The sequence below is a fragment of the Puma concolor genome, chromosome A1, assembly GCF_028749965.1.
Source record: "Puma concolor isolate L17-30 chromosome A1, mPumCon1.1.hap2, whole genome shotgun sequence".
NCBI lineage: Eukaryota > Metazoa > Chordata > Mammalia > Carnivora > Felidae > Puma > Puma concolor.
The window spans coordinates 139,178,535-139,205,825 of record NC_141667.1 but is presented as its reverse complement, the minus strand read 5'-3'; the positions used below and the strand labels follow the sequence as shown (position 1 = coordinate 139,205,825).

The window sequence follows — 27,291 nt, the reverse complement described above, 5'->3', positions numbered from 1 at the left end:
ACAAGATTTTCTTTACTTGTGGCTCACTGTTAGTGAATTTTTATCCGTATTTGGAACTACCAAACTCTCAGATTCACATGTTTTTGAACAATGGCTTATTTAAGTGTTTAATCTGTATTTTTCTTTAATCCAAAGTGATTTGATTGTACGTGGTATCTATGATGTCAGCCTGAATAAACTGTGCTTAAAGTATTTATGTTAAGTTTTGAAATATATTTGAAAAATAAAAATTTTTGTAAGTCTCTCCTCTGCCAGAATATTGACAGTAAGCCAGTTCATGACCTTATTTAAAAAAATCTTTTCCTCAATTTTCTTAAAATAATTTATTGTGTTTATACATTAGCTTTGAAATTGAGAGACATGCACACATACACTTTCATTTTTTTTATACAGTAAAGTAACCTAAAAGTAAAGACAGCATTAGAAAGTCTTGTATTGATGTAAAAAAGTGAATACTTGATAAAATATCTAAATATTTTGAAAACCCTCTAAAGAGTAGCTGCGTTTCCCTTGTGTTAGCTTGTTATTTTTAATGACACAGTTCAAGGATGGTATCTTTTCTTCAGGCTTTAAGTGTCTTTAGTTTTTCCTTGATTCCCTTAAGCAGCTAAACGATTTTAAGTGAGACTTCTGAAATAGAGGGTATTGATGTTAACTATTGTATTGTAGCCTACTCCAGTGGGCGCCGTTCAGCAGGATCCTGCTCTGTCCTCAAACAGAGAAGCACATCAACACAGAGACAAGATGCAACAATCCAAAAATCAGGTTTGCTGCCCTTTCAGATTTGAAATATCTATATTTCCTTCTGTACTACCTTCTGAGAGCTTAAACATATTTGGTGGTTTACCATGCCCAGATGATAGCTTTATATGTGTGTGTATATGTGTGTGTGAGCATATACACACATGTAGATAGATACCGAAGGATTGAAATACCTATTTTTTCTTCAGTAGACAAAAAACAGATTATATACACACCCATATTAAGGATTGAAGATACATAGATTTGCAACAAATAAACCTACTCTTTACTGTTTACTAGCTTCCCTGTTCACTAGTTTAAAAGTCACATGAAAATGTGTAATCATAAATTTCTAATTAGCGGTATAAGTTGGTATAAACTTTGAGAATATTTGATATTCTACTAGAATGAAAGTATTTGGATATGCTGTTGGAATAAATTGTAATAGCGGTTGGTATTTGTAACTATAGTCTGATTTAGTGGAAACTAAGGAAAGTAAGGAAAACAGTGTGACCTGTAAGAAGTTGTTGTGTAATGAGCGGTTAAGAGCTCACTCAGTCTCTGGAATTGGGTAGACCTGGATATGACTTGATCCTGGAGAAATTACTCTATCTTTCAAAGCCTCAGTTCTCTCTTCTGTGAAACAGAAATAGTGATTGTTAATTCCTAGCATAATAGTAAGCATTCAGTAAACCTCCTCTCTCAAGGCTGTTATGATTATTATAATAAACTCATAAATAACTATGTTGCCAAGCAGTGTAAGCTCGATCACATGAAACATACTAATATAGTACCACGAAGGATCACTGAATATGTGGCATTTATAGAAATTTCATGGGGAAGGTGGCTTTTGAGATGAGCCTGAAGAATGAAGGGAATTTTTAAAGGCAGATGAGGCACAAGGCCATTTTGGGGGAGAGTAAACAGGGTAAGATATGAAGCAGAAGTTGAAAAATGTAGAGTTTGAGGAATAGTAAGCTTTGCAGTTTGCTTGGAGCCCAGAGTAGGTTTGAGGCAAAGCGTAGAAGATAAACAGGCAGCGAAGAGTGTGTGTTTCCTGGGCAGGGTAACTGAAAGCTGTTGAAATTTTTGTGAAACGAAGCTTTATTTAACCCATCTTTGACCTGAAACATTTTGCTAATTTGGGTCTTTAGAATTTTCAGTTATAACCCTTTCTGGGGAAGGATCATGTTAACACATGATCCTTAGCCTTTCTTCCTCTTATGTCTTTTATCCCACTGGAGTTCCATTGAGTTAAACAAGAGATGAAAATCAAAGGAAAAAACACAACTTATTAGAAATCATAGCAAAATAAAGTGCTCCATTTAGGGGATATTTAAAACCATTATGCTTTAACGTACAGCCACTTTAAAAAGAGTAGTTTTAGAATTTTGCCTTAGAAAAATTGGGACAGGAACCGGTCTTCTATAGAAGTTACTTCATATATAAATTACTACTCGTTGATAGCTTGAATATTCTGGTAAGGTGCTGCCTAGAGAAAGAAATGGCTCCAAAGTCCAAGCTTAGGGTTGGTGTTTTATAAATCACAATTAATTTCTCATTGGGATGAAGAGCAGTAATTCATGTTCTCTGGAAATCACTACTTGAGCTATTAGGTATCACAGTAAATGAAGTTCTTATTGTCGAGTACAGTTAGATTGTAAGTATTTTCAAGTTTAAGTTCTATGTGGTTTAGACTTGTCTTCCTAGCTAGATTGTGAGCTTACTGGGGGTAGGAACCATATTTTGTGTGTGTGGAGTCCTTGTTGCACTAAATGTAGGGAGTCGAGTTTTGTTTTTTGTTTTGTGTTTTTTCAGGAAACCTGTTAGGGTAGCTTATATATTAAACTTGAAACCTGGCTATGCAGACTGTCCTCATAATGGAAAACTCAAAAACGTTTCCTAAATACCTGTGAAGCAGTAGACAAATATTTCAGTCCTATGAGAAACCCAAAGTTGACAGTCGCAAAAGAACGTAAAATTGAACGGCTGAAATGTTGTAATGTCCCCAGATACACAGTTTGTAACCTGAAGTCGATGGTTGAAGTTGCGGGTTTCCTGAAATTTTAGACACAGTGTCACGTGCACGTGACAGTGGATTCTGAGGCGAGGCTGTCGATAGAGCTTTTACTGTCTTCTGAATGCAGTCCATGACCCTCTCATGTCACCTGTTGTTCTGGGCAGCATGGAGGTATTTGTCTCTGTTTCAGCAGCATTTTCCTTCTTTCTTCTTCAGATTCATTCTTATCTAATTTATATCAATTTAAGCTACACACCTGCCAGATTTGGGTCATGAACACGGAGAGTTTAATGAAAAGGCCGAGAACTCTTGTAATTGTTTTGATAGACGTACTTCATGCCATCTCACACTTCGTACATAACTTGGCCTTGTACAGTTTGTTTGGGAAGCTTAGTGGTGGAACGTTTATTCATTGTGCTCCTTGCACTTAACATCTCTTCCTGCCCAGGGTTGCTCTGGCTACTGATAGGCTCAGGCTCCCGACAGCCTAGTATACTCGGTGGATTGTGGCACGTTGTTCTTTTTTGTGGCAAGTTTTTCTTGACTGAGGTTGAAAAAGAGAGGAAGAAAGGAGGACTGAAGACTTGAGAACATGTGTAATTGTATTAAGGAGCTAGGTAGTACTATGGGCAGAGCAGAGCAGTTGGCTCTTGAGTTTGAATCCCTGCTGTGTTTTGCAGTTTCTGTGATCTTAGGCAAGTGTTTAAAGTCTCAATCTCTTCATCATTAAAATGAGGATAATACTCTGTATCTCAAGATGAGATAACACCTACAAAGAAGCTAATGCAGAACCAAGTTGTAAAAGAATTTTAAATATTTTATCCCTTGCCCTTCTTTTTATTAGTGTCATCCACATTTTCCTGAAACGTACACATTGACCCCTCTTAAGCAATTCCTGATTCTGCTGGTAGATTATTAGTTTGTGGTTATTGCCATGCATATTTGCCGAGTCATGTAAAAGCATCAAGAATTATCAGCCTGTCCTGGGAATGGGTTCCTTAATTTGAACCAGATAAAAAGAGGTGAAGGAAACAAAGGGATTCATTGAATAAGTAGGAGTGTCAGTGAACAACAACAAAAAATTGCTCGTCATATACATTTAGTGTTCTCTATAACACTGTTCCCTTTTCAGAGAGCTTTTCTGTTTTCTCATATTAACCTCACAATCAGAAACATGGTACTAAGCAAGAGAGAAAGATTTTTTAGGATCTAAGTACAGCTATTTAAGGACTATCTTTTTTAACATTGCCAGAAGTAGTCCCTCATCAGAAAACCAAGGGGGACCTCTACTGTAAGAAAATAATACTGGATGGCATCGTAGTACTTCTGTGATTTATTTGGAATGCTTTCTGGGGCACATCATTTTTTACCTCCCTGGTTCTTTGTTAACTTCACTTATAAAATTTAAGGGTGGAGCCCATGGTATCTCAAGTCCTTTCACTTCTAAATTCTATGGTTCTGTTTTACTTCTTGTGGTTGATCAATACCTAATAGTAGCCATTTAACTAAGAACCTCTCCACATCCAGTACGCAAAGGTAACTGCTGCTGTGATTGAGAATAGTGAGGGTATTTTAAATTTCCTTTTATACATTTGTTTTCTCTATTATAAGGATGAGATGTTTAACATATTGGGTTTTTCTTCTTCCACGCATGCCACATGCATTAAATAAATGGCAGTCGGCAGACCACAGGGCAGCTTGGGACTCCCAGCAGGCAAATCCCCACCATTTGAGAGCTCACCTTGCAGCAGACAGACATGGTGGCTCGGTACAGGTATTTTCTGATTTTTGCATGAGTGATTATTTCCCAAATTTATACAACTAACCCTTTTTTGAAACTCATGGCATGACTTCATATCCTAATGAAAAACTTGTTGCTGAACTCTCCATAATCCTATTACTTTGTATTTAACCAAAAAAGTGAAATTAACATGGCCTAGAGAGACCACCAGCGAGAGATACTACGATTTTACCTTTGTTCATTTTTGCAAGTATAATCAACAACAGTTAGGTAAGTCATACTCACAACAGGTTAGAAAGACAAACTGTATTGTGTGAAATATGTGTTAAGCTTGATTTTCCAATAATAAGCTCAGTCTTTTTTAATGTAATAGAACACTTTCATATCTTTTTTCCCTTTTGTTGATTTTGCCTTCTTCAAACTTAAGTCAGCTAAATAGATACGAAACTTTTCCATCCTTCATACTCAGAATGTACTTTCTGATTAACTGGTCAAATAAACATGACCTTAATTTTTATAAAGGTTTATTTTGTTTGTATTTGTAGAAAATAGCAGATGGAGAAAATAATTTCAAGGGCAAGTACTTATTGAATGCTCCCTTCAACTTTCTTTATAAAAATTTAAAACAGTCCTTCATTTATTTATTTATTTTTGATGTGTTTGTTCCCGGACCCGTTTTCTGTGCACTTAGAGATAGTTATATCTTGCCCTCTCATGCCCCCTAAATTTCCATCTTTTATGTGTATTGTAGAAAGAGAAAGGTTGCCAAGTCTTTTATTTCTTCTAAAATGCCAGCTTAAGGTAATTTAAATGCTGGTTTAAAGTAATTGAGATAATAAATGTTATCTCAGTCCATTTCAATTTAGAACTCTCTTTAAAAAGTTTTAACTTTTTTCCTCCACGTATTTCCACTTGAATAATTTTCCATTATGCTTTACCAAATTTGCATTTTTCTTAGTGTGTATCTATATATATTTAGTTTATTGGAGCTCTCCTCTGGATTTTAGTCTTTCTTGCTTTGAATTCTAAAAAATCCATTCTTGATTAAATCTCCTAAGTTCTCATGTTTTTCTCACATTAAATCTTAGAGGCAATTTAAATTACATAACCCAATATTTTTATAGAACTTTGGAGTATGTGGAACTTTCAGTCCTGCGTAACAGAGATATTTGAAGAGTTTATAAAAATTTAGACTGAGGGACTCAAGAGACAAGGGTGCCTGAATTGTAAAACTTTATTATGACTCCAATTCATATCCTTGGAAAAGTTAATGGAGCAAATTACATTTAGTTTCATAACACAAACTGGATTGTGTACGTGTCTGTATATGTTTACACGTTTCTAAAATGTTCTTTGTTACAGTAGCAGGTGTCTTGCTCAGTGTTCAGGGATGTCACAACAGTTAAGACACTATTAGAAAGCTTTCCTACCACTTCTGTACCATTACCACTCTTGTATTTTCTTAGTTTCTTTTTACTCTGTGGGATTCCCAGAGGTAGCTCATGGGATCTCTGGACAATCAAAGGGTGAATGAGTTTGATTGTGGGCTCATGACTCTGGTATTTTATGTTCTCTTTTTTCATATATTCCCAAAGAGTCGTTTCAACTCTGGTTCTTTCTCATCCCCTCTTCTTAAAGCTTCTCTTCCTACAGTGACTACATCTGGCTTTATCCTAATATGTAATAAGTGATGAGTTTTACTTCCTAGAATTCTGTATTCATAAGTAAAACAAAAACTTTTCACTATTTTCATTGACTTCCTGAATTTATTTTACAACACTATGTAAGCTGACATGATGGGACACTAAGCCAATTTGACTCCTGTGAAAAATTTACTGGCAGAGTAAGTAGGCTCATGCCTGAATCTTGTTCTATCCTAAAATATTGACTTCACTTATGCTCTGTGTCCTCCCCACTTAAAAAGTTGAAAAAGTTACAACAGGACACTTGTGTAATTGGACTAATAAAATTGTAATTGAAAACTAGTAATCAGAGGAAAGAAAGGTGCCTAAAATCCGAGGTAATGTGATAATTATAATAAATGAATACTACGTTTGTTTCTGAACAAAGGAATCTTGTCTGATAAAGGGAAGAGATAAAGAGAAAAACCTTTTTGTTAATACACAAGTGTGAGGATAATTTGCCTTGAGATTCTTTGTGTGATGATCATTACATGACCCATTGGACAAAAGTTTCCAGTGTTGACTTCTTATGGCAAGTCAAAAATTGCCTTCAACAAATATTAAGGACATGTTATCCAGTAGTTTCTTAGGAAAGACGTTACCATAATAAGTAAAGAGCTCTCTGGTGATAAGTAAATACAGTACACATTTAGAATCAAGAGTTACCCCAAGTGAGCGATTTGGGACCCACGGCATCCATTCTGCACCTATCACTGCACCCTTTTCCTGGAACTCCGAACTGCTCTCAGCACGGCACCTCAAAGCATTCCAGGCTGCTTCCGGTTGACATGCAAGATGAAACTTCTTGCCATTTTGACCTACAGAAGGATCCTCACTTACTCATTATTTCGCATGCGCTTTTAATAGGAGCTGAATAGTGGAGTCCAAATATGAACGCCTTGTTTTTCCAGAATTACTGTATGCATTACAGATCAAACAGATAGGTTGCCAAGTTGATTTCACTGTGTTTAAGAGCGCAAGCCCTGGAGTCAAATTCGAGTTCACATTCTATGCCTTATATTATTCATCAGTAAAACAGAAACATTAATAAATGCCTCTATCTCATTGTTTTGTCATGAGAACTTAAAAGGTATTTAGCATAGAAGGTGGGGCTTATGAAATACTATATACTAGAATAATCTGTTGCTTTTTCAGATTAAGAAACTTGATTAGTGTCTGGGAAGTGAAGTCTAGTGGTATAGCCCAAAGAGCACATTGTCAAAGTGGGATTTATCTAATTTTATTCAATATCTTTAGTGTAATCATATTAATTCACTGACCAGAAGGCTCCAGCTATACATTGGATAAACTTTTCCCACTTGAGAGATTAAAAATAATATTTAAGTATCTGAGGACTTTATTTTGCATCTGTTCTTGGCTTATATGTGTTTTGGGAAAGTTCCCAGGGCAGTCAGCTTGCGCCCCTTTCTGCTTCCTTTAGAATCCTTGGTAATAAATATGGCTGAGAAACTTAGACCCATTACTTCCAGTTTCTTGGCCATTACATTATTCTGCAAATTTATGTAAATGTCTACTAGGAGGTGCTAGGCACCCTGCTGGAGTCTTTGAATAAAAAGGAGGAGTAACAGATACAACGTGCCTGTTCCCATGGACCTTTCAGTCGATGGGGAGGGTTAATTAAACAGGCGGTGTGATAAGTGGAGAAAGTACAGGGTGCTCTAAGAATGTATAGGGAAGGACCTAACTTGGATTTTGTAGGTGTAGATTTCCTGGAAAAAGCAATCTCTTTTTTACCTGAACCTGTGTTTTCACCTGTTTTTAACGTGCAGAATCAGTAGGGGTTACCGGTTGAAGAAGGGAGAAGGGTCAAGGGAAGACAGTCAAGGCAAGAAAACGACACATGTAAGGTTGTGCAGGAGAGAGAGGCTTCACACTAAGCGAATGACTACTATCCATTCAAGCTGGTGTGTGTGTTGAGAAATGAGACTGAGAGGTCAGCAGGAGAAAAATCATGAAGGACCTAACAGGTCCTGTTATTAAATTTGTACTTTATCTGAGAATGTTGGGTGGCCGTGAAGAGATAAGCAGGATAACCCGATTAGTGTTTTTTCTAAAGGAGACATTTGCTGGAGACTAAACTGGAGGGAGGAGAAGTCTAAGGCAGGTGTGGCCGAGGGAAGTGATGGGCAGCGGAGATGAAAAGATGGGAGAGGTCTGGAGAGATGCTTAGCAGGTAGAATCTAGTTTGGTGTTGGGGGCTGAGGAAGGAGGTAATGTCATTTAGCCCTTTTTGATCCCTTTCTGCCTGGCGAACCGGGATCTCCAAAATGAGCTTTTATTTATTTTTTATTTTTAAAAATTTTATTTATAGAGAGAATGCGCAAGCAGGGGAGGGGCAGAGAGACGGAGAGAGAGAGAGAGAGAGAGAGAGAGAGAGAAATCCTAATCTTCACTGTCAACACAGAGCCCGATGCAGAACTCCATCTCACCAACCGTGAGATCATGACCTGAGCAGAAATCAAGAGTTGGATGCCTACCCCACTGAGCCACCCAGGCGCCTCCAAAACGAGGTTTTAAAATGTACCACTGGCAGCAGGCAGTGCTCATATCGCATCCCCTGGGAGCCATGCCAGTGGCTGTAGCGTGACTCCCTGGACACCAGGCCACCTGAGAGCCTGGTCTGGAGAGTGGACAGGTGGTTTCTGCCAGAGGGAGGAAGACAAACGGTAAGGGGGCTCCTGGCAAAGTACGTGAGATGGCGCAGCTCCTGATGGTTTGGAAATCTCCTCTAGTTGTACAGCCTTGGGTTGCAGTTAAGGAACTCCGTGGCTCCGTCCCCCTCCACCCCCCGACCGGGGGGGAAGGCCAGAACCGCAAACAGTGCTGCTGTGTTGTGCAGCCAGGTCGCGGGGATGGCCACGAGAGCGTGACAGTTGTCGTACCGGGCGCTGTGATGTTGTAGTCAGCGTGACTCGAAAAATGCAAATGCAGGTGATGATAGGAAAGAGACAAGTGTCTCTTGACAAGGTAACAGGTATGGTTACAAGTCTCAGGAGTCAGTACCACATCGCAGTCAGTCCTCCGTTGCGCCCGTCGTGAATACTCATCTGTCTAAAACACTGCAAATAACCAGTGTCAGCTTTCTTCGTCAAATCTTTGAAAACACGGAGGTACTGACAAGGGGGGGAATGAGTGACCGGTACAGTCCTATCTTTCTGTCCTGTTTTCCAGGGCACTGAAATCTGCTAGGGGGAGGTTGTGCAGGGAGAGTCGTGTGCCTTCAGGAGATAAGTCATTTCCAGCTCAGCTCCTTCCGTTTATCTCAGGACACTCTTTGTCCCGGTGCCACTGGGGTAAATCCGCATTACAGGTTTGCTTTCGGATTCTGCTACCGTAACATTTCCAGTAACATCTCTAGAGCCTCGAGTACTCAAAGAGTAGAGGGCTCTGCTTAGGACTTGCATCAGCGGAAGTGAGATTGAAATCCATTTTGGTGCATCTTGGCCGAAAGTCCGTGAGGATGTCCCTGTGCCTTCAGGATGTCAGTTGGAAATATCAAGAGCATCAGTTAGAACTGTCGCTCTAGGTGTTAGAATATGTAAGAATGTTGGTTCATGTGGTAGGTGTGAACCCTGACCAGGGTCCAGAGATCTCTTTGGAAATTGTTCTAAACTGTGTCTTCATTTCTTAGTGTGCTTTCTTACAGATGACTTTTAGAAAAAGCTTAGGGCGTAAGTGAGATCTATAACATTTCAGTGTTTCTAGTATATTTACTGGCTGGATGGAGATCTGGTTAATGAAGACAGAGAGCCTGTACTATGCACCTGGCAGCATGCTTACCATAAGTCAGATAGAAATTAGGAAGGTGGTAGTATAACTCGTTTGTATGAAGTCGCTGGATTTGGAAAGTAAATTAATTGGCCTTCTAAAGTCATTGATGACAAAGGTAGCGTGTGTTGTCTTTGTACTCAAAAGTCTATGAGAAGGACTTCTTTTGGAATCGGGTACAGTGGGCAGCCCTTAAGTGAACCATCAGTTATCTCCCACACTTAGCTGCAGGCTGTTTCCACATTCTCTCCCCTTAAACTCCGCTTCATCTGGTTGCCTTCTTATTTCTTTTATTTTTCCGTAACCTCTCAAAATAAAAATTAGACTGAGTTTCTCATCACCGTGAGACTATCAGAGAACATTCCTTTAAGGACAGCAAGAACAAAACACCCTGTAAAACACCTGAGTTATTTTTTCAAATGGCAGACTTGAAAGCAGCTGTCATCTTAGATACGCTTTTGTTACAAAAAATCAGCCATTGGATGCTAATATTTCGTGGACTTGCAGGTTCTAGTTCAAGTTATAATTCTAGAAATGTCACATAAATGAAATCATTCTTTAGAATTTGGTTGATAAAAATCATTTGTGTATATGTGATCGATTTAGGTCTCCAGGAATATAATGACATAGCATTTATAATACTATGTCTTTGGGGTTTTTTTTGTGGTGTTTTGTTTTTTTGTAAAATCCCCCTTTGCCTAAAGACCTTAGTTTTCTTAAGTGAAAGCAATTTTACTGCCCTGACATACTCTTATGTCACCGGTATTAAGTAGGCTGCTTTTATAGGAGAACTCTGTTACCGTGTTGCTTCTCTTCTTAGCCTGGGATGTTAGCCTCTACTTAGAGAGTTAGGGAATCTGGGAAAGCAAAGAAAAATTACATTAAAGAAGGACATAATGGAGGATGTTATTTCCTTCTGGTCTGGTTCTGGTTGACCACGTGGAATGAGATTGGAAACATTTCAGTAGAATAAAGCTTATTAGGGTCAGGTATGACTTTGTGTGAACTGAAGTAAGTCGGATTGTATAGTCAGCATGCTCTTACAGGTGCTCTTGCTGGAAATTTAGAATACGTGAGGTGTAAATTTTCAATTATGCCACTTAAAGTAAGGGAAGACATGTTCGAGGAGCTGCCTATAGGTTGAGACGGGATCCGTCCAAGTGTCTAGGGCTCTGGAACACAGAGAAGGAAGAGAAACCTGTGACTATTATGTGGAGAGAAGAGCAGTGGAAATTGTTCAGTGAACTGTTTATCTTCTGTATGCAAAGCATCCTGAAAATTACAGATAGTGGCGAGTACAAGAGTATAAGATAAGAATCCTGCTCTCCTTTGTAATTCACTGTAGGAACTCTGACGTTGTAAAAATTAAGAATAAAGAGCTTAATTACGTTTGATAATTAGAGCAAATAGCGACTGTTAGGTGTTTTCAGAAAGAGGGAGAAATAAAGAGAAAAAATTGCCTTGGAACTCAGTAGAATGCCAGGAAGGAGGAAGCTGGTGTCTCAACAGGGGGGCAGACTTAGAAACAAATGGGAGTGTTCCTCTCCTGGGGTTGGTTGTCTCTGAAGATGACCTGGGTGGTTTTTGTGTGTTTTTCAGCCGTGGCCACAAATGTAGTGTTCATTTGTAGGTAGTAGATCCACATAGGATATAGGAACCTCAGCCTCCATGATTCCTGCATTAATCTAGATTTGTAGGTTGACGCATAGTTGCTTTTCCTGGCATGTCGTGACCTCTTATTAAGAACATGTGAACTAGTGAAGTTTCAGTTAAATGGGGCTCTGTAAATGGACCCAGTAGCCAGTTGTCAATGTGGTGTCCAGGCCCCATGATACGTTAACGTTATTTTTCTTATGACGAGGTCAGGTGGGGGAAGCAGCAGCCTGATTCTTCGCTTTTGAGCCTGGAGTCCAATCTGGGAAGATGGTAGGGGTTACTGGAAATTGGAACCATAGATACAGGAAGAGAAGCACATTTAAGAGGGAGTATGAGAGGTTCGATTTTGGAAGTACTGAGTTTGAGGTACCGAACTTGGTCTGAGTGAGTGTGTGGGTCAGTGGTTGGCTCAGCAGGTGCTTTACGTAGGGTTGCAGCTGAAGCCACGAATGCAGGCAACACTGGCAGAGTAGTGGTGGCCGCCATTCACGGAGCTCGTATTACATGCCTGTCACTGCGGTTTACATAGCGATTCCGTTTCATCCCCGTATCAGTCTTGTTAAATAGATATTCCTGTTTCCCATTTCATAGTTGAGCACACTGAAGTTCAGCACGATGACATATCTTTCCTGGGTTGCACAGCTGTTAGAGCTAACTTTTGTTTCTAGACCCATCTTACTCTAAAGTACCAACTGGTGCTAAGTGATACAGAAATGTACAGGAAAATGCGGACCGAGCAAAGAGCAACTGAATCTATTTTCTAGGAATCGGTAACCTTTGAAGAGCAATCTTAATAGAAATCTGATGTAGGGACAGAGTACAGATTGTAGGAAGTTAAGGAATGAGCGAATGGCAGATGAAAGTGTTAAGACTGTTGTTTTGAAGGAGTTTAGGGGAAAGCAAGAAATAGGATAGTAAGATGACTTTGTACGACCAAGAGGATTGGGGAGAATGTGGGTGTTTTGCCATGATTTTTATTTTGTTTCAGGATTTCGCTCATCCTTGCATGCATTCATTCATTCATTTATTTCCACAAATATGTATTGACTTCTTGTTCTGTGCCAGGTATAGCAGGTAGATATAGAAGGGAGCAGTACAAAATTCTTGCTGTCATGGAGCAGGAGGAGGTGGGAGTGGGTGTCAGTCCACATAATCAGAGGATCGCCTCTGAGTAAATGCTATACAAAGAGTTAGCAGTAGAGTATAACGTGACATAGTGTGTCTGAATGGAAGTCTTAGATTGTGTGACAGAAAAGGCCCGCTTTAGAAATGTTCTCTGAGAAACTGAAAGATAGGAAAATGGCCATTCAGCAGGAAGAGAGTTCAGGCATTGAGATGATACCAAAGCCTTAAGGCAGGAATAAGTTTGACATACTGGATGGAGGCTAGTGAACAAAGGAAAAGGTAATAGGAGGTCAAGGGGTAGGCAGGGTTCAGACGTGGCGCTTTGTAAATTGGGGTAAAGAATATGGATCTTTATTTTAAGTGAAACGGGAGGTTGACCCTTGGAAAGATTCAAGTAGATAATTATACGTGATCTGATTTCCATCTTAAAATGAGCGCTCCGGTTGTCATGTGGCCCGTCCGTTAATGGAGGGTAGGGACAGGTGAAAGCAGGACTAGTTAATAGGTTGTTGCTCTCATATCCACAAGAGATCTCTGAGGTGGCCTGAACCACAGCCCTGGTGGTAATAGAGGTGGCCAGAACTGATTCGTCTGGGGCTGTGTTTTGGGGGAGGATTTAACAGGCCTCGCTGATGGATGAAATGTAGGGTTTCAGTCTGAGAGTGGAATCACAGTGACTCCTGGATCAGGGCCCTGACCAGCCAGGTGAAGGAGTCGGCAGGAGGCGAGGGAGACCCAAGCAGGGCGTGCAGACAGAAGCACAAGGTCTGTCGGAAGGAGCTGTATGGATGTTCACAAAGGGACCAGTTAATGCCGTAGCCAGGTGCCTAGGGAGATGGGCACACCTGGGGGAACTGATGGGACTGGAGCACAGGAATTAGCCTTGAAAATAGAGGCAAAGAGACAAGACAGAAATTTCAAGATGAAAAGGGAGTTAGTTGGAAAAGGCAATATTGGATAGCCTTGATTTTTCATACAATATTAGACCTGTTACTTTATTCAGTTATGAACAACTCAACTACATACTAATTGTTTTGTGTTCTTCGTATTAACTTTCTAATTTGCATACTTTAATCTTAATTTTTATCATTGTATAATCTGTTACTTTGTGTATATGTAATTTTTTTTTTTGCTTTTCGGCAGGTTGTAAGTTCGACAAATGGAGAGTTAAACACAGATGACCCCACCGCAGGTCGTTCAAATGCACCCATCACAGCCCCTACGGAAGTAGAAGTGATGGATGAAACCAAGTACGGATTTGTTTTCCTTCTTTATTCTTAAACTATGCATGTTTGAGAATTATAGTCATTTACAAGTATTCCTGGAGACTTTTTTTAAGGGAATAGGTGCATGCAAAACAAGTGATATTTATAGTTATTTTAACCACTAAGTTGAAACTAGTGCTATTTCAGTAAATAAGTTTTACAATACAAAAATAATGATTTAGGAACTGTGCTCAATTTCTTACTTAGAATTAACAGCCTGTTTTTAGCATTTTATTTTTAGGAGCGTTGATGCATGAAAATTATTTCCATAGGATAGATGCTCGTTTTTTTCTGTAAGCATAAGAATATTAATTTTATAGTATGCTGCATGTGTTCATATTAGTTTCACAATAGTTCTTCTACGAATGTAAATGATAAAGCTGCTTGGAAAAAAATTAAGCATGAAAAACAATGTGATGTTTTCAATGTGGGCTACTTCTGATGATCTCTTTCTCTCTCTCTCTCTCTCTCTCTCTCCCCCCCCTCCCTCCCCCCATTCCCTCTCCCTCCCTTTCTCTCTCTCTTTTCCTTGTATTTTTTTTCTTTTTCTTTTTCTTTCTTTCTTTCTTTCTTTCTTTCTTTCTTCCTTCCTTCCTTCCTTCCTTCCTTCCTTCCTTCCTTCCTTCCTTTCTTCCTTTCTTTTTTTTTTTTTTGTGTATAGCTGCCAGAAAGTGTTGAACATGTGGTGAGTTTGCAAGTGTAGGCAGGCAGAAATAGCTCCCTTGACTGTCATTTCAAAGATTTTTGCTTTTTTAAAAAAACATACCTTTCAACATAGAAATTATAATTGGTAAAAGTTGTTCAAAAACATTTGGTGTCATTTATTTGAGGTCTGAAAAGCAAGAAATAATTGTTTGAGGAGCTCTTTTGCCTGCTGCAACTTTTTTTTTTTTTTCTTTTTTGCTTTAAGTGACGTAGACTTGGGGGCACTTTTTAATTGAGTAGTTGATAACACCCACTCTGCTTGTGCTTGTGCATTTGTTTTGTAACACAGAGGCTTTATTTGCTGTTTAAACAGAAGGAAGTTTGAGTTTTAAGCTCTCTCTTTTCCTGTTTGTAATTTTTAATTCCCGTAGCAGATCCCCCACCCTCACCCCTGTAGTGTCACTAAAACCATATGTCATTTACTAATTGTGTTGCCATTGAATATACATGGAATACACTGATACATTTCATGATTAACTCTAGAGAGGGAGTGTTAGGGAAGTCCTCGTCTAAATACTTCCTGCTACATGCAGATATTACGAAAAAAAAATTCTGTTAGTTGAATTAATGTTGAATTTAAACTATCTTCTGCTTTTTTCTTTTTTCTAGTCCCATGTTTAAAATGTTCCTCTTAGTCAGGGCACCTGTGTGGCTCAGTCCATTAAGCATCCGACTCTTGGTTTTGGCTCAGGTCATAGTCTCGTGGTTCATGGGTTCGAGCCCCATGTCGGGCTCTGTGCTGACAGCTCAGAACCTGGAGCCTGCTTCCGATTCTCTGCCTCCCTCCCTCTCTGCCCCTCCCCTGCTTGTACTCACTCTCTCTCCCTCTCTCCCTCTCTCAAAAATAAATAAGTATTAAAAAAAATTTTTTTAAAGTAAATAGAATGCTCCTCTTAGGGCACCTGGGTGGCTTATTCGGTTAACTCTTTGACTCTTGGTTTCTGCCCAGGTCAAGATATCATGGCTTTATGGGTTCAAGCCCCATGTCGGACTCTGCGCTGGCAGTGGGGAGACTGCTTGGGATTCTCTCTCTCTCCCCACCTCTCTCTGTCCCTCCCCCCACTCACGCCGTGTCTGTCTCTCAAAATAGATAAATAAATTGAAAAAAAAAAAAAAAAAAGATCTTGGGGCACCTGAGTGGCTCAGTCGGTTAAGTGTCTGACTTTGGCTCAGATCATGATCTCAAGTTTTGTGAGTTTGAACCTCGCCTTGGGCTCTGTGCTGACAGCTCGGAGCCTGGAGCCTGCTTCAAGTTCTGTGTCTCCCTCTCTCTCTGCCCCTCCGTTGCTTACGTGTGTGCGTGCTGTCTCTCTCACACAAAAATATTAAACATTAAAAAGAAAATTTTAAATATGTTCCTCTTAGTTTTCAGGACAAATTTTGAGTCCACCTGGGGGTAAATAAATAAAGTTCCTTAGATTAGTAAATTTTGGAACATTCTTTTCATATCCGAGAGGAACCTTACATAAATTTCAGAACAATGCTTATTTGCTGGCTGCAAGATCAGGAAACTTCTTTTGTGAATATTTCTTTTTCAAGAGCCGTAGTGATCAAGTATCCTTTTTTATCACTTGTGACTTCGGCCCTTATTGACAGTCTGACTTATTTTAGTGGATTTGAGGGTATAATTAGCTACATACTTGGGGCACTTTTACATCAAGAATAAAAACCGCAGTTGATGTTTGTGCAGACGTAAGCTCACTTACAAAAGTAGGGTGGCAATGTGTCACGGTGGGGAGCACGTGTCCTGTGCAGGCAAGCACAGGCTGTAGAACCCTGCTTGTGTCACTTACAGTTACCTTCTTGAAGCGTACTTCTTGTTCTGCAGAACGAGCCTATGAATACCTCCTTCGTAGGCTGTTGAGGAAACGAATGGGGATAAAGCACCGCTTGTTTGTCTGGTGCGTGGAGGGGGCTCCGTAACTATCCCCACCCTATTTATTCCTCCGCTTCCGGCTGCCAGTGACCTTCCCCATCTCTGTGTTCTCAGCTGTGTGATTCTTCCATCAGTGTCTCATATTTTCACTTCCATACCCACCCTCTTCTCTGAGACTGGATGTTCTGTGCACACGTTGTGCCGGACACCTGCTTTTAGCCAAATCGATGACCTTTTCCCAGTTTATTTAATCACCAGTTACACTGCTTGGATTTTAGAATATCTGAAACTGCCCTTGCCCTTAAGTCGATTGCACACCAGCAGGGAGGATTGCAGTGTATCCACATGCATACGTAATTTGTACATGATAACTACCATGAAAAGGTATAAAAAACCTGTAAGGGCTTACAAAGAAAAGCCTTACTTACTGCCAGGGTGATCAGAGCACGCTTTCTGGAGGTAGCTTGGAAGAATGGCATGGTGATTTATTTAGCTGGGATGGGTGTGGGTGCATATGTTGTAGGTTTGCGTTTCTATCTGTAGGTGTTAGAAGATGAGAAAAAAAGCAAGTGTGGTGGGAAGGTTCTTCCTGAAGGAAGGGTCCTCCGTTGCCTGGAGATTTGAGTCCAGGTTCCTTGGCACGGTTGGCCCCAGGCCCTTCATCCCCCTCCTAGTTTGGCCTCTGCTCATTCTGGCCAGCCCCATTCTCCATTTTGAACACTATTCTGTGGGTTCTTTCAGTCTGCTCTCGGTATATTGTTCTCTTGACCTCTCTCCAGCTTCTTGAAACTTCTTGAATTTCTTGAAAGCAAGACCTTTTTCATCTTCAGATCCCCAGTGCCTAAAACAGGATGGTGAGTTATTACTAGATAATTGCAATTACATAATGTGGCATATCCATACAATGGACTGACCATTGTTTGCTGGCCACGTACAACACCGAAATCAGGCACGTGATGCTAAGTGAAAGAAGCCAGGCACAAAAAATACCCCAGGATTCCATTTTTGTGAAATGTCCAGATAGGTCAATCAAGAGAGGAATCTAGTCATTGCCCAGGGCAGGGGAGAGGAGGCGGGAGTGAGGCTATGTGGTTTCTTTTGGGGGCAGTGAAAACGTTTTCAGGTTTGATTGTGGTGACGGACGCAGGGCTCTTTGAATATATTAGAAACCACTGAATTGTAAGCTTTAAAAGGGTGAGCTGTATGAGATTTGCGTTGTATCTTAATAAAGCAGTTATTAAAAAAAAAATGGATAGCAACCCATGATTTTAGTAAAGCCTTCCTGCAGATGGGCTACAGAAATCCTCTGAACTTCCCTGCCTCTTCACTGGCTGAAAACTCTTTCAACACCTCGCATTGGTTTCCCTTTAATCAGGGTGACTGTTACACTCATACCTTCTTAGTCTGTAGTGAAGACACGAGAGTGTGTTTTTTCCTAAATTGCATCACCTGTCGAGAATTCTCTTCCACACTGCGTTTCCAGCTTCCCCGTGACTGACAGAGATCACCCTCACCCCACCCGATTGCTTATAATATATTTTACATTGGGCATTTTATTTATTTTTGAGTATTTATTTTGAGAGAGAGAGAGAGAGAGAGAACAGGGGAGGGGCAGAGAGAGAGAGAATCTCAAGCGGGCTCTGCACTGTTAGTGTGGAAGCCAACTTGGGGCTCGAACTCACAAACAGTGAGATCATGACCTGAGCCGAAATCAGGAGTCAGACACTCACCGACTGAGCCACCCGGTGCCTCTGAACATTTTCGCGTCTCAAGGTTCGATACGTGATTTCCCAATGATGGAAATTACACTGTTGTCCAGCACATTAAATGGCTCCTTCGTTAGTGATAAGATTTCACTTTCTTCACTGTATCAGAGAGTTTTTTGTTTCTTTTTCAAGTTCGGTGATACAAATGGTAGCACCCTTATCTTTCCCTCCAGGAATTTAGGAACACAAGGCTTCTTCTGGTTTAGTTACTGACTTTTTAAGTATTATGCCATTGTCTTTTTTCATCTCCCTTGCTGTCTTTCCCCTTTGCAACATTTGCCGAACAGTTACTGCATATTTGGTAATGTCACGATGAGGAGGAGAAGTCAAGGCCCTGCTGTTCCCTTAGAAAAGATAGCAAGTACCCAGTAACTGTCAGGTGGTAGTCCTCAGTCCTGGCTTCGAATCACAAGCATCTGGGGAGTTTGCAGAATAGGCCAGCCCTCAGGCTGCGCTATCAGTTTCCGATTTCATTGGTCTGTGGTGGAGGTCCGGCTGGCAGTGCTTTTAAAATGCTTGGAAGCTGATTCTAAGGAGCAACCAGGATTGAGAATCATTGGCCTAATACCAGGTATTCCAGGATTGGCCTCTAGGATATGGTGTTACTGGATTGAAGAGACTGGAGTGTGCACTTCCAGCTGAGAGATCAGAGACCTCTTCCTGGGTAAGGGCACATGGGTCCCGGTTCTCGAAGATGAGTAGGTTTGGCAAAGGAGTTGGATGCAGGAGACAGGGAGAAGTGGCCGAGCAGCACGGGAGCGAGGAAAGAATGAGGCAGGTGAGAGGAGTAACCCAGGCACGTACAGAGTGTGTGAACGCATCACAGTGGGAAGTCGTCTAAGTGCCTCATCGCAAAGGACTTTTGTAGGCAAGTAAAAAAAAAAAAAAAATAGACGTGATCGGTTCTCAAGACAGAAGAGCAAGCTGTGGGTTTTAAGCCAAGAAATGGTACCATCAGATCGAGCCTTGAGGCATTTAGTTGGGCAGCACTTTTGAGGCTTGTGTCATTTCCTGGGGCTCATTACATTCTATAAAATCCGTCCGCCCTCCCTCCTTCCCTCCCTTGTGTCATATGGGCTGCCTGGACAGGAAGCTTGATGCAAGGTGAGACCAAGAGGGGAGTGGAAATAGATTGGAACCCCATTGTAAGAGCCGTGTGGGCTTAACATCTAGACCGTGGAGAACCATGGGTGAGATAGTAAAGGCAAAGGACAAGGTCATCTCTAGGAGACAAGTCTGGATGATACACTGGGGAGAAGAAGAGACTTAGCCTGGACATGTGTTAAGAGGCTCTTAGCAGTGGTGGAGGCCACAGGTCCTGGAGTAAGCTGGCACGAGAGGATGGCCCAACTTTGAAAGTCATTTCAGACTTGAGGGACCAATTGCCTGCGGATGGAGAGGAAGAAGTTGAAACTGAGGGTAGATCTGTGGTTCCCATTTAGCATGGTTTTGTGGATGGACTTGGGCTTCTGTCTAAACTCTTTTTGCTTAACTGGTCAGTTCGCATGTTTTCCATAAGGGATCCAGATATATGAAAGTACGCTTCATTTATAGATCTGAAGGGAGAAAATCCTTTGTCAAGGAATTAAAGATACGTGTATACTCATCGACCCCGATAAGGGGAGCCTAGGCTCCAGAGTCCTAAGTGGGACGGGTCCAGCAGGTACAACACAGTCTCGCAACCGAAGGTGGAGACAGTGAGTTACTGCTGAAGGGACAGGTAGGAACTTCAGATCCAGACAGAGCAACATGGGTCATTTTCTGGGTAGATGTGAGAAGAAAGGATATGATGTGGATCTCAGAAGACAGTCACATCCTAGAGGAAGCAAAGAGGCATTGAATAAAGGGGAATTGGCGGTATAATGTCCCAAGCAATGCCTTGTCCCTTGTGTTTTCCTCATAGTTGAGGACTTTGATCCGTTATGATTTCCTGTTTACTACCTAAACAGTATTTACAGCGACAACCCTCAAGTTCATCGGAAGCAGTATTTACCATTTATTTCCAAAGAATTTAAGAGTAGAGGTGTGGCTTCAATGCTTTTAGGCTAGCTATGGAATCATGTGAGAAGCATGAGCCTGACCTGGGAGAGCATATTAGCTTGCTGGAACCACATAGGCATAACCAAGAAAGAGCCAAGAAAAAAAGAAGCATTGACAAGAACATGATTTAAATGTCTGGTAAGCTTAATCCATTTCCCCAGGGTTGTCAAGAGTGGAGATCTGAAGAGACTGCAAATGAGGTGTAGACTAATAACATAAGAAAATAGAGCCCCTGAGCAGCCTGGACAAAAAATGGGCTTAAAAAATGTAAGGGTGTGGCTAATTTTCTAAGGCCAGCTAGTTGAATTTAGTGACCAAAAGAGCTCGCTCCCCGCATCTGTGAGAGCTTGTGTATGTGCACATTCCTGCAGTATTGGCTGTTGTTTGCAGTTACTGTTAGCAATAACTGTTTTCCTCTTTCAGCTGTACCAAGGGTTAAAATCACATGCCTCTTTTTACACATTTGCCTGCACTCATATAAATTGACGCCTTGGTGGCCACTCAGTGTCTCCAGCCCTCAGCTCATAGATTCTGGTCCAAGGACTCACTGGAGGTGGAGGAGCTGGAGGGGGGACCTGGCAGGTACCATGTAGACAGAGCGGTGCCACTTGGGATTAGTCTCCTTGAAGAATCTGGCGCAAACCGCTTTTCCCCAGAAAAGCTTCCACAGGCACCAAAGTCTGCATTCAGTGAGATTTCACTAGGGCTTGTGGGCCCCAGGTAAGAACTCTCGCTTTAGAACATGCTTGGGAATTTTGACTCGGTTCTTAGGCTAGGAGTTTGCGTCTCTGAGGCAAGTCCTCCACTTTTTATTCGACAGAGATTTTGGCGGGATTTTTGTGCCCATTTGTGGGGTGTAACTGTGAGTAACCCCTTAAGAAGCTTACATTCAATGTAAGATAATAAGAAAATAAATAAGATAAATTCAGATGAGTCCTGAGGGCGGGGGAGGGGGGGGACAACGTAAAATGGTCACGTGACAGAGTGGCCACGTGGGAGCAGCGCTGTTTTAGATTGAAGGGAATTGACACGAGACCCACTTTCTTAATCACTAAGACTGTAAATCATCCGTTTTGGTAATGAGCTTTAAGAAACCAGCCACAGGTTAAATATCAGTTTCCTTCTCAACTTCTACAACTGTAATTCTACTTCTAGAGCATCCGGTCTATGTGGATGCATTCATAGTGCATGCAGCAATGCTGCCCTCTGGTGGTAGTGAGTTAAATAGCATGCCAGCTTCCCTGGCAAGGCTTGTTTCAACGGTGTGCTCTTTACTGGTGGGATTTATTTTTAAAAAATAGATGTCTTTTTAAGATTGCTTTTTAATTTAAAAGGTCTCTACAGTTATGATTCATTTGAAAATTTTATTTAGGCTCAAGTGAATGCTTGGGCTGGTTTTCTGTGTTAAATAATACATAATTGAAGGAAAGATTACCTAAGAAATAGGAAGAATTTAGCTGTCTGGTGAATTAGAAAGAAGATTAAATGTCACTAGGAAAACAAGTCAGACATAGTGAATTGCTAATAACAGAAGTGTGAGAAATATGGAACTTGTTGATCAAAATATGTATTGCTTTAAATTCCCTGCACCAAAAGGCTCGTTTGAAACAATTTTTAAACACTTCTTAGAACACCTTTTCAGCAGAAAACTTTTAAAAGATTGTAGTTTGGCATTTGAAAAGACAAATGACAGTGTTTAAGAACAGTGAACATTATCAGAACTTTATACTATATAAATTTCTATTGAAATGTGATCATGTTCTTAAATTTAATATTCTAAATCTTTGGTCTCTTCTCACTATCAATGAAAAAAAATTTTTTTACAAGATGAACATTTTATGACTCTTTTCTCAGTCCTTTATTAAGATATCTTTTTTTTTTTGACTAATGGTTTTCATCTCTAACACTTTGACTTAAATAACTTTTTTTTCACTTTTTTATTTGAGAACATATATATGTATAACACCCATTTGAGAAAGTATTTAGGTAGCTGATAGTTACATTTTTATAAATCCAGGAAAAATCTCTTGTACCTAGAGCCTTCTTTTCTAGAGGTAGCTCTTTTCAAGACCCTTGATGGGGTAATTTATCTCTGGTTTCTCTGGTGGTCACCTCAGAGTAAAATTCATAAAGATTGATAGCTGCACATATTTCTAGTTGGATCTTTACCCACTGATATATACAGTTTTGAATTATTCATGCTCCACGGTCTAATCATTATGTGCAGTTTGAGTGGGGTTAAAAAAACACAATCGTGTAATTTGGTTTTGAATGCCCCATAGTGATTTCATAGTCACGCCGTAAATCACGATAAATGGTCTGAAATTATTTTTGACCAACGATAATGTGGGTGGAGCAATTATGTAATTTAGCCGGACAGTATGGGTTCCTGTTTACATTTCTTTCGCAGAAAGATAGAAAAGATATCCGGGAATTATTTCATCTTCCACCATATTTTGCTGGATAGGACACTTGAAGTTATATGGTCTCCATTATGCTTAGCTTGAAGCCATTCATGGAATATCCTTTTATGCAGGCGGGCTGCTAAGGATTACAGGAACGTCTTTATAAGGTCACATTGTGTTCTGGCTTCGAATTGGCAGTATTGTGTTAATTGAATCACCACGCATATAAATATTTCTTTAATTACAAAATAGGACTGACATATTTGTCTACGCACACACATTGGACTTCAATGGAAAAGTGGAAGCCTCTATGTGCGTTGCGTGTCCCCTTGGTATTCTGATAGGTGGACTTTGTGTTCCGTGTGGCAGAGGAAAACAGCCAGACCTTTATTTGAAGGGATGCCAGGCTTTTCGAGGACACATATGCGTGTATTTTGTTGTTGTTAGTTGCCACTCGGTGTTTCTCGTTTAACTTTGACTTTGTACCACCCTCACCCTTGTTCTTCACGCGTTACATGTGCTGTCTTCTCATGACGAGGAGAACTTACTGTGGGAAAAACTAGGCCTGTGAGGGGTCATCTCTAGAGTTGTTTTTTACCTAGGAATAAAAATCAGCATGCTGTTCCTCATAGTCTACGAAACTGAGTCACCTCAATTGTGCTATTTTAAATGTTCAGCGTAATTTTTACCTTAATTTACCTACAATGAGCTTGACCTTAACCCTTACAGAATTAAAGGAGGCAAGTCTTGACATATTTTATTTTCTCACTTCCAGTTTGTAAGTGTGGTGGAAAATGTTTGTTGAAGAGTGTATTTGGGATTCCTCGTCTTCCTTTTGGAATCTAAACTAATTCTTGCTGGAAATAAAATCCTCACTCTTAGGATCATTATTGGTTTTCTTTTTTTTTTTTTTCCTTTTCTGTTTATTTATCCATTATTTATTTATTTATTTATTTATTTAATATAATTTATTGCCAGATTGGCTACAGTGCATACCGTGTGCTCCTGGTTTTGGGGGTAGATTCCTGTGATTCATCGCTCACATACGACCCCCCAGTGCTCGTCCCCACAAGTGCCCTCCTCAATGCCCGTCAACCCCTTATTCCTTTTCTAATTCTAACTCTAGTTCTGACTCACCTTATGCATTCCGTCTCTTTCTTCCTGGTCTTAACAATCAGATATAAATATCAGGAAGAAAGGGAGAGAGTGCATAAGGTGAATTTTATAAAAGCACGCCATTGCCAGAGGTTAATGAGTATTCAGAATAGAATGCGGCTGGGTCAGCGAGGATTCACAGTCCTGTGGCTTCTCAGTTAGGCTTGGTGCAAAGCCTTTTCAATTTAGTGGCTCCTTTTGATGTTGCATAGAACGTCTTGCTATGTTCCTAAAAGGCACGTTGATGACAAACTAGTGATCACTCTGCCGTAGTCTCACTAATCTGTTTGCTTCCTTGGCATGTTCACCGTGTATCTTGCATTAGCGTGTTGCTTTCTATGACCATTGAAATTAATAGGCTAAATTCTGCCTTTCCTTGGCGACCTTTTAGTACTTTCATAATAAAAGAAGTGTTTCCCTCCGTCCACAGGTGCTGCTGTTTTTTCAAACGAAGGAAAAGGAAAACCATACAGCGCCACAAATGACTCTGGACACAGACAGATCATGGGGAGTTACTTACGTGTTCATCTGCTGTCTTGTGATTAAAAATCATCTCCGTAGTGACCACATACATTTTCGAGGACTCACTCGTAGAAACAAAAATGTCATACATACTTTCATACTTCATTTTGTGGTTGTCTTACATTCATATTTTTTTCTAATTTAACTTTTATGGAAGCTTTAAAGTTTCGTCGAAACATGAGTGCTTTGCCCGTCGATGAACGGAATGGACCAATGAGGTGGTGTCGATGAATACCTTTCTGAGGACATTTTTCAGAAGCTCTCCTCCTGTTGTAGAAAAAGCAGTACAGTATCTTCAGTGTCAGCCAGTTATATACCTGATCTGGTTTTTGATAACTTCTGTAAGAGCATAATCAAACAGGAATGTCCCTCCTCCCCCACCGCCCCCCCTCCCCCCCGCCCGGTGGATAGTGCAACAGAGAAGACACCGTTGCCCCCAAATGTAAAAGAAGTTATTTTATGGGACGTTCCTTTCTTGTGTGGCATCTGCATCGATTTCAGTATTACTGACGGTACGGCTGTGCGTGAGTCATATTAACATTCTCTCTGTGAAATCATGGTACAGTCACTGCCCAGAGGTACTGAGGAAAAACGCTCTCGGGGTGCGGCCGATGGTAGGTGGTAAAATGGAATCACGAGTCGCGTGGTAAATACGAGCTCTGCTTTTGTTGCACCACTTTGTGAAGTTCAGTGTTGCTGAAGTGGCAAAAGCGCTTTTTTTTAAAAGAAAAAAAAAAAGCAAAATATTTGTATAATGTAACTTTATGCTTCCAGATAATAATGTATGTTAGACAGCAAGAAGCGAATACTTTGAGAAATGAAATATGTTGGAGTTTTGTTTTTGTTTTTGTTTTTTTAAATACACTAAGGAGAAGAAATAAATGTGAATCTCATCGCGATGTGTAAGGTTGAAGTCTGAGGAGATCCCACTGAAGCCTCCTGCTGAATGATTACACTCTCCCTTAAGCAGAAAACTTCGATGTGCCATGCAGTGATGTCTGTTTGTTAATTATTTGCTCTTTGATTAAAAAAAAAAAAAAAAAAAAAAAAAAAGAAAGGACCCCCAGCAATAAAGACTGGGTCACTCTCTTGCCCTCTGTGCACATTAGCCTCTTGTATTCAACTTTGCCGGTTCTCTGGAATTTCCCTACCTTTTAGTATAATTTTGATGAGTGAGAACTATTTTGGAAAGGATGGGTCAGGTGCTTTGCCTCCACAGTCTGTTGAAGTGCCTGCATATGAACACAGTTAATCGTTCTGCGCAAACAGGAAGCCCAGTCTGCTCTTTTAAGTGTGCTTTGTTTGAAGCCATAAAGATACAGGTGTATTTGGTCACAGTCTGCCAGCCAGAAGTTTCAAGCAGAGTTAAAACGAAACGACTGGCCAGAAAAAGAATCACGTTTTTCAGATCGCACACTCACCTTTCATTTATGAAATTGTTACTTACTCTCCCCACGCAGCCCTTCCTTTGTCTTCGGGCAGCATGCCTTCAGGCGTGCTTATTTATTTTTCTGGTCGCAAGGTAACACTTAAAATGTGTAATGAAAGTAAATAAATTACATTTTTGACTTCCTTATTGCATTTACAGGGATTTGATTGTATCCGTAATTTATTTTTCTTAGTAGCCACAAGGTCCGTGTATCGTTCTTGCTGAATTAGGTGCCCACACAGATACCGCAGATCGGGACATTGTTTATCATCGTTGCTCTGAATCCTGCGATCGTTTCAAGTTCTTGATTTGAAAGGCCCACGCTCAGCCTAGAAGGCATTTGCTGTATAGTTTGGTCAACAGTTTTCCATTCTGTCTGTCTGTATACTGTCACGATGTCTCAAACGAGAGGAGTTCCATACTGAGGTTTTCTTTTCGTTTTGCCTTGAGCAACCTAGATGGATGTTTTGGCCGTTATAATGTGAAACCACTTCTTTCTTTACAGTATTTGACCAAATTTGTGTGTCTATGATATTTGTAAATACATGCGATACCTGTATTTCTTATCATAAGCCTATTTAGTTTTATTCTCAGTAGGGTTTTTGGACTGTACAGTGTTTATATGATCTGAACTCCTTATACATAAGAAGGTGTGTATATTAATCCAATTATGGACTTAAAATATTTTAAAAGTATAAATACCCTTATTTGCTGCAAAGACCAGTGTGCAGACATTTGCTTTCTAGCAATATTTTTAAGTGCTCCATTTTAACGCCAAGGAGAGACTCTTCTGGCGACACAAACTGGTCGGTAATAGGTGATGCAGGTATGTTCAGGTTAAGCCAACAATGTTTTGCATTTTTATGCTTCTTTTCTGTCAACACTAATGAAGTCAACATTGCCTGAATGTCTGAATAATGAAACACATCCCTGTTTAAAAGTATGTAACTGAAAAAGAAATAAAAAATAAAGGTAGTTTTTTTAAACTTGCTTTCCCCCCCCTTCCTCTAATCGTGGGTATAGTGATGCTACTCCTACGAATGTAAGGTAGGGATTGAAAATCTCCCGATTTCCACTTAGTTTCGCCTGTGTGAGATGCAGAGCCGAAGGGACGGGCGGGCTCTAGGGGTTTGCGTCTCTGTTAGGATTTTGCCTTGTTGGAGCCCCATCGTAAGAAGTACATACCGGGGAGTATCTGAGCTTTGTTTAATGAGAGTTCAAGAAAAATCCTTCTACACTTCCCTGAGCCACTTGATAGAGCACTTAATTAAAACTAATGCCGCTAATAAACCAAGGAAAAGAAACAGAATCGTTTTATTCCCTTTTAAAAATGAAGTCATACTCGGGTGTTCACAGAAATGAAACATCATCCGT

The 27,291-nt window shown here is 40.3% G+C and overlaps 1 protein-coding gene across 12 annotated transcripts in view; it reads left to right on the top strand.

Annotated features, from left to right (window-relative positions):
• Positions 1-26,903, top strand: part of CSNK1G3 (casein kinase 1 gamma 3) — a 105,179-nt gene extending 78,276 nt beyond the window's left edge. For 6 of the 12 annotated variants that reach the window (XM_086705294.1, XM_086705319.1, XM_086705285.1 and 3 more), the window contains exons 10-14: positions 670-765; positions 4,440-4,535; positions 13,898-14,004; positions 14,681-14,704; positions 24,397-26,903. In XM_086705294.1, coding sequence (XP_086561420.1) covers positions 670-765; positions 4,440-4,535; positions 13,898-14,004; positions 14,681-14,704; positions 24,397-24,451 — 378 coding nt within the window. In that variant the 3' untranslated portion in view covers positions 24,452-26,903. Of the gene's footprint in view, positions 1-669; positions 766-4,439; positions 4,536-13,897; positions 14,005-14,680; positions 14,709-24,396 lie in introns of those variants that run through there. The other 6 variants (XM_086705355.1, XM_086705346.1, XM_086705325.1 and 3 more) reach the window with 5 other exon arrangements.
• The last annotated feature ends 388 nt before the right edge of the window (positions 26,904-27,291 follow it).